General features: G+C 39.1%; 1 protein-coding gene across 4 annotated transcripts in view; it reads left to right on the forward strand.

The window, feature by feature from the left end:
- Positions 1–7,245, forward strand: part of palmdb (palmdelphin b) — a 146,670-nt gene extending 139,425 nt beyond the window's left edge. For all 4 annotated transcript variants that reach the window (XM_068036869.1, XM_068036867.1, XM_068036868.1 and 1 more), the window contains exon 9: positions 6,801–7,245. In XM_068036869.1, coding sequence (XP_067892970.1) covers positions 6,801–6,847 — 47 coding nt within the window. In that variant the 3' untranslated portion in view covers positions 6,848–7,245. The remainder of the gene's footprint in view (positions 1–6,800) is intronic.
- The last annotated feature ends 1,109 nt before the right edge of the window (positions 7,246–8,354 follow it).

Consider the following 8,354-nt stretch of genomic DNA (forward strand, 5'->3'; position numbering starts at 1 on the left):
CCCAATGGGCTTTTCCACTACTTTTCCGGCCCCCTTGCCTCCAACCACGCCTCTAAGGGGTCAGTAAAATTCCCCCTTGTGTGTATTGATCCATTTCACATTTTGTACTGAGAACATACAGAATGTACGGAACCTGTTCATCAAGCTAGTTCCAACATTTAAAAAATACCTTGCGCTACCACATTTTCCATACCCTCCCAATCATTTTCTCTGCCAAATATCGATCAAGTTTCTTCTTGAATCTGCCAACATGATCCACTTCTAATCATCCTTGAGTAAATGTATATATATTCATCATCAATCTGTTTGTGAAGTAGTTAAATCTAAATTGTTCACTATTCCTCTTCTGAGTTTTAGTCTGTGTCCCAATTAGCAAAACTCATTGCATTAACAATGCTGGGAGCTTGTTACTGTTCAGACATGAAAGCAAAGTGTGAAATGTGCTCATGCGTCATAAAAGCATGCTACTCTACTGTAGTTTTCAACTTGATAAAGTTAGCTACTTTTTTAATTGATATCACTGGTTAGAACCCATTTTGATTACTGCATTCAGCTCTGGGCACTGCACCTCAGGAAAGATATATTGGCCTTGGAGGGGATGCAGCGCAGATTGACTCGAATGGTATCTGGACTAAAATGATTAAATCATGAGTTGCGTAGACTAAGCTTGTATTGCCTTGAGTATAAAAGATTAAGGGACAATCTAAGTGAGGTTTTTAAGATGATTAAAGGAGTTGATAGGGTAAATAGAGAGAAACTCTTTCCTCTGGTGAGCGAGTCAAGAGTACGTGGTGGGGGCGGGAGGGGGGGAGTGGGAGCATAACCTTAAAGTTAGAGATGTTCAGGCTTGATGTCAGCAAGCACGTCCTCACACAAAGGGTGGTGGAAATCTGCAAATCTCTCCCCGAAAAGGCTGTTAAAGCTAGGTCAATTGAAAATTTCAAAACTACCATTGATAGATTTTCATTAGGCTAGGGTTTTCAGGGTTACAGAACCAAGGTGGGTAGATGAAGCTAAAATGCAGATCAACCATGATCTAATTATTTTACAGAATAGGCTTTAGGGGCTGAATGGCCTACTCCTGTTCTTATCACCATTTCAAATATTAGTTCTATAATAATTTGAGTTCATTCTGTGTTTTACTTTGGAATCCTTCACCTTTTAGAAGTATTTTTGTATTCAGTGCTGTTTCACATGAACTGAGAATGGAATGCAAGATACATAAATTTTGTTTTAGCCTTAGAGTAGAATGCTTTTTAGCCTTACATTTTTGTAATTCTCGATCCTGCTGTACTCATGTTTGACCTATATAGTGAACATAATTTTACTGGCCTAATCTCTGTAAAATTAGCTTCCATGTGCCCGTACACTAATCAACTCACGTTGGTTTGTAGATATCTTATGCTAACATTCTTTACTTTTCAAAGAATAAACATTGCTTCACCTAATTCCTTCTTTAATCTTGTCTCACTTATTGATTGTGATTTGGAAAATATGTAAAACATATTTTCATGGTGATTGGGCTTTATGTTTCACATCTATCAATAAATATCTGAGCATAAAATATCTTGAAGTACTGACATACCTGCATGAATTTAATACAACAAATATCCACTTACTACTGTACAGTACTATTAATAAGATAACTGCTTGGAAAATGGTTGTTACTGCTACTATACCTGGGTGCTTTATTTAAATATATCTTTTTTCTTTTGTTCCCACTACTTTATAGTGTTTTCTGTATGCTGTCCTTATAATATTTCAATCATGGAAAATGTTTTCAAAGGCTGCAATTACTGGCATGGTTTCACATTTTCCATCTCTTTGTGAATATTCTGTACAAAAGGTCAAGGGATAGTTTTTTTCAACAGTCACAAAAGAAAGTACTTGCCAATTTTCATCAATATTATTTATTTCCATTTCAACTTAGAAAAGATCTTATGATTTACTATTATTATTTTAATCCATTGTATAATCGAACCCAAAGTAAAGCAAAGCACATAAAACACAGATAAATAGAGACCAATTTTAACTTGAGGTGGGTGGAAAACCATCCTGACTTCAGAAGTGTGGGCCGCGGGTGATTTTAATACCGTGGACTCATTGACAAGCTTTTGGTCAGTTGCTTGTCCGGAATGGCAGCTAGCTGCAGGATGGGAGCACAATGATGGGCAGAATGGACCCCGGCACTCAATTAAGCCGTGGGGTAGGGTTTTTTCAGGGCTTCGCGATTGGGAGAGGTCAAGTCGAGCCTGGGATATGGAAGGACGAAACTTTCCTTGTGGGGTTCAGAACGGCATTTCCAGAGGAAAGGTTATATTTAAGAAATACAGTTAATTCTTTGCCTTTGCTGGCCTCAGCTCCTTTCTTGTTAGTTCGTCCTGGAAGGAAAGCAACAACCGCTTCCTTACTCAGGCCCATGGTTAAAATAGCAGTCGGTCCCCAAAGCTATAATTGGAGGCCGATCAGCATATTTAAAGTAGGAGCATGCTGTTTTCCAGCAACAGTTCTTCCCTCTGCTCAGTAGAGCAGATTAAAGTTGAACAATGCGGGAAGAGAGCAGGACATCCATGGGTACGTTGTCCGAACAATTTTAACTGCCTGTCTGGTGTGGTTTCAGCTGGGTTAAAACTTCACCTTAAATATAACAGCCCATGAATTTTCAGGTCCAGTTTTACAGTCCATACCAAGCTCATTTTATGAGCAAAATACTGGAGACGATGGAACTCTGAAATGAGAACAGAAAGTGCCGGAAATACTCAGCAGGTCAGGCAGCATCTGTGTAGAGAGGAAGCGTTAACGTTTCAGGTTGATGACCTTTCATGTTCTGATGAAAGGTCATCGGTCTGAAACATTAGGCTGATTTTTAAAGGGTCTTCGATGCCAGGGATGGTGGCGGGAGTGAGGGCATGAAGATCACTGCGGTTGAGGCCCACCACTAACCCCGACGCCGGCAGGGCTCGGCCTTATCTCAACAGAGGCAGAGAGGCCTCGTGGTGGCCCATCCTACACCACCCCCCCCACCCCCCACCCCCGCCGCCACTCGGTGACAGGACCACAATTTCCATATGTAGATAAATTAACTTATCTGAATTAATGAAGGTCCCATTGCCTCCTTATTTGCCGCACTGATCTTCATTCTGGCAGTTGTCAAATCCCGTCCGGTGAAACAAGGTGCGCCTCCTGTGGGGACGGGGGAGGAGGTGCTTTTCTCAGTGCGGGAGGGGAGGTGTGGGGTCAAACTCTTTGGATTGGTTGGGGGGTGATGGGAAGGGGTAAAGGACAAAGTTTCTGAACTTTGGCGGGGGGTGGGGGGGAGGTCATATATTCACGGTAGGTATTCCGGGGGTGGGAAAAGGCAGGAATGATGTGTAATACCATTAGGGGGTGGGAGAGGGCATGGAAAGATTTTTTCATTCATTTTTATTACCTTTACATTCACTGTCACTTTAAAAATTCAACCTATCATTTCAGGCTTCAAGCCCTTTAAAAATGGCGGGCTTTTAAAATACAGCCCATTAACTCTGTTTCTCTCTCCAAAGGTGCTGCCAGACCTGCTATTTCCAGCTTCTGTTTTTACTTTAAAAATTATATTGTACTCTAATGCAACATGAATAACATTCCTACCATTTCTATAATGTGCAGCACAAAGTATCCTGTGCCAACACTCTCAAGTAGGAGAATCAATGTGCAGGGCATATGTTACACATTGATCATTCATATTAGTGCTACTTACTGTACTGTTAACTTCATTTATTGACACATCAGTAATAACATTATGTTATGGATGTCTAGATCAAGAGGAAAAGCATTTCCTGTTAGTGACTGTTCAAGGTCAAGGGTGGTTTTATTCTGATCTACTTTGAAAATACATGTGTCCTGACACTATGATGCACATGGCATTTTACATTGTTGCACAATCTTGAATTATATTATATTATATTGGTGTATATACCAAATGCAAAACTATACTTATGTAAAGGAAGTATGTTTACTCTACCTCCACACCCAATCTCCTCCTCCCCACCTTTGGCCATAGAATATGTACAAGCTGGACATGGAAGAGCTTGGTTATAAATTGTACATGGCTCAGATAGGGGTTAATTAAAAAAAACACAAATATGCATCCGTAATTACAGTGGCAAATACTAAGCCCTTAAACATTAATCAATAGAACAGTAGTATTGAGAAAATGTACAATGCCATTTAATCCACAAAAGCCACTAAGATAACAAATATAGGGGAAGCATGTATGTGTTTATATTGATAATGTGTAAATTTCTAATTTAATAACTCAATTTACTGCATTAAATCCAAAATCTACAGAGGCAGAGTATAGTAACCGCCTGCATCTTTAATCCAGCCCACTGTTTAATAATTCAGTCTTTTAAATATGACCATTACTTTAGCTTTCCAATAAATATGCTATTATGGAAAAAAAATTGGATCAAAATAACCATTTGCAGCAGGTTGTGACATGCTTTAGCAAACACTCTGCAACATTCCTTATGTTCTACTGTTCAATACCTTTCAAAACTTATAAGAACAGCTTTGTATGAACAGTTTTAACCTGCAACACCTGCTGCTTTTATTAATTAAAATGTCACCTCGTACAGTTTGCACAGATAATCTGTAATACTCGTCAAAATGAACAACATGCAATCATGCTACTTTTTCTTTAATTGATTTACTTTGAATGACGGATGTAGGATTAGAGACCAATTTTCCGACAAAATATGATCAGTTTCTAATTTTAAAAAGAAACTTTCTAGGAAGCCATGAGTTCAATATGTAAGTTGTTGATGCAGCCTATAAATGGGAGTGTCCTACTAACTTGAGTTGGCTATTTTGCCAAACTAAAAAAAAAATTCATGTCTCTTTTCACAGAAATTCAGATGAGGTTGTCTATAACTTTGTGTATAAACAATAGCATGAACATTTTCATAGGTCAATTATATTTATTTTAATTGCCACAAACAATATGTTTTCCCTTTGAAGATTTCACTTGCCTTTTATTCAGCCAAATGGAAAATATGCAACATTAGGATTCTTTAGGATTTTGAAATGAATTTTAAAAATGTCCTTCAATCTTTTCTCACTACTTCATTATAACTTTAAAAGGAACATTATAAATATATAAAAAAGCTGAGAGATCCTCCAAAATTGAAAGAAATAAACATTTGAGCTGTCTTTCCTGCACTATTTTCAGCTCTATTGTTTGGATTTCTAGATCAGCAAGAGTAGAATGTAGAAATTTGCTTCAACCACTTCCTCCAAATCCATACCTCCACTCATTGACGGCAAAAAAATCCAAGTTGATGTACTGACAACAGTTTTATATGTTAAAAAATAAACCTGTTGCATTGACATTTAGAAATTGTGAATAAATATTCAAAATAGCAATCTACATGAGTTAACATCAAATAATATGGTTAAGAAGGAACAGTTAATGTTTTGGCTAGAATCTAGTTTGGTAAGATGGAAACCATTTTTATTAAACACTTTGCTTAGCACTGTAGTTACAGCTGTTGGCTTGCAATTAACAGTTTATCTCAGTGATGTCTATATTGTAAGAGTTGAATTTTGTCGCGGGTTAAGAAGTCCTGCTGCCAGGACTGAAAGCGGGTGCCGACCCTGCGCCATGGGCTGCAGGACCCAGGGGGCTGGCATTTTGCCAGCGGCAGCCAATTAACAGGCCACCGTGAGGACAGCTGTCCAATCTCCCCAATCAGAGGGCCGGCAGCTAGGCAGCCTCAGCAGCGCCACTGTTACAGGAGGCCACTGCTGAGGCTGCAGCAAAAAGAAGAGGGCGCCTCAATGCCGAGGTGCCCTCGACGAGAAGATGTATCTTCGACCAAGCTGGGGCCAGGCAGGAATGCCCTGGCGATGGCTGTCGGGGCGGCCATTGCAACCGAAGGGCCCCTCCGAGGGCCATGGCGCAGTCATTAAGGACTGCACCACCCCCCCGCCCCAACAACTGGGAGACCGCCGGGGATTACCTGGCAGGCACCCCACATGGCGGCAGGCCCTCCCAACGCAGGCAAAATGTCGGCTGGGACGCGAAGTGGCACTTAATTGGCCACTTCAGTGGCTCAATTGGCTGCCCAGCAAAAGGCTGCACCTCTGAGTCTCCCATTGCTGGTAATATGCCATGATGGTGGGAAAATGTCAAGCTCCCTTCCCCCGCCATATTACCAACCCTCCTGCCTCCCAGCCTGTCGCCATAGAGCTGGCAAAATTCAGCCTTAGGTTTTGTTTCTTCCTTCTCAATTTATGAAGAATGCTATGTTTGATGAGTACTTTGTTCCACTTGATTGAGAAAGCCAATTACTACCTTCAGCGAGAAAACCCAACCTGCTGGACAGGCTATTTGGCTTCCCTTCCCTGCCAGTACCATTTTAATGAAGATGTCAATGTAACTGTGCTAAGTAGATAGTTTTAACTAGTAACATTTCAAACTCAATGTGCAGTATGTGAATTGAAGAGCATATTTGCTGAAAATATTTTTGTATTAATAAGAACTTAGAATCTTTTAACGTTCTCTGCTGCTTCAACAAGGAATTCTGACCTTCTCTAATCTAATACTTTTACATAAAATGTTTTTTGTGCTCTTAACGCATGCCAGCTCTCCATGTTGCTTACAAGCTTTACACAACTAATTATGTGCATTAGACGTCAACACAATGTTGTGGTATGTACCTTTCTTCCAACGGAATTTGGTTTTAAAATTTTGTGATATTTAAAAATGTCCCAGAAATATAACTAACAATATTCATCTTTGTTTCTCCCTCAATCAACAGCCTTAAGAACTAAAATGGCCAGGCTAGGTAAAAAGTTGGTGATGTAAAGTGGAGCCTTCCATCCGCCAGTAACTTGACCATTACTTCTACCTGGAACAGTGGGAGGTAAAGTGACCTTTAAAATATAGGACGGACAAGTGGAAATGATCATCCATTGATTTTGTTATGCTGCAACTTCTCTATTGTTCAGCTACCACATATATATATTCAAATAGTTGTATCCATTGCATTTGTACCAGCTGTCATTTACCCAAATGTACCTGACATATCCAATACTTTGTGCTCTATTATATGTGAGTAGCAGTAGTCAGTTCAATTAACCATTGCAAAATTGCATTGAATTAGTTTTAGTCTTTGAAACTGACTTTCACTTCTGTTCTTAGTTTAATGACAGTCTCGTGAGTAATAAAGTACTCTTGGCAAAACTATGTGTATTGTGTTTATTTTTTCCAATTTGGATGTAAAATAATTGGTGACCTATTTCATGTGTTATTAACAATATTTAATTTCAATGATTGACATATTTAGCCTCATGATAACTAGTTGCATTTACATTTGGAACTGCTACAAGTCAATAATACACTTTTCATTTAATTTTCTTAGAATTGCTAATGCATTAACCTTTGATACTTTAATCCTATCAGCAGTGCATGATTTGAAGCTTAGGCCTCCTTCAAGGCTGTTGGAAGGATAGAGTTTGCAGCCTGCTGAAGTAAATATGTGTTTTAGTCATATGAGATCAGAACTGAGGGAGCGTGGTGGAAGTAAGCCAAGCTGAATGAATAAAGCACAGAAACTTCTTTGTAGCTCTAATTGGTTTTTTGCAATTTCTTTCCAAATTATAACATTTTTCTCAATAAGATGAAATTATCTAACCTCTTTATTTTATCAAAGCTTAAAAGTGAAAGCCTAACAAATTTCCATTATAATCTATAATTTGTTTGCAGACTGGCCTTGCGACTGAGGAGAAATAACTTTTCAAATTTAATAAAGAAACTTCTAAGAGGTATATGGAGTAATTGATCTTCAGTCTATTATTTTCTCATATGCACTCTGGCAGGTGACTGATTCAAATAAGATTTATGTTTTACAATGAATGAAGCTTGGCCAAATTTGGACCAAAAGCTAAATTTAAGTGTTACATTGAATTGTGTCCTGGTTTTCCTTCAGAACATTCATTATTTCTCTCATCAGTGTATCATGTAATCTGGTGTTGAAATACAAAAATACCATTGCAGTTTAAACTTGGCAACTGTGCAAACTGGGGAGGTGGTGGCGTAGTGGTAATGCCATGGACTAGTAATCGCAGAGCCCAGGCTAATGCTCTGGGGGCATGGGTTTGAATCCCACCACAGCAGATGGTGATATTTGAACTCATTCAATAAAATCTAGAATTAAAAACTAGTCTAATGGTAACCATGAAACCATTGTCGATTGTCGTAAAAAAACTATCTGGTTCACGAATGTCCTTTAGGGAAGGAAATCTGCCATCCTTACCTGGTCTGGCTTACATGTGACTCCAAACCCACAGCAATGTGGTTGACTCTTAACTGC

Source organism: Heterodontus francisci, chromosome 8, assembly GCF_036365525.1.
Source record: "Heterodontus francisci isolate sHetFra1 chromosome 8, sHetFra1.hap1, whole genome shotgun sequence".
Taxonomy (NCBI): Eukaryota; Metazoa; Chordata; class Chondrichthyes; order Heterodontiformes; family Heterodontidae; genus Heterodontus; species Heterodontus francisci.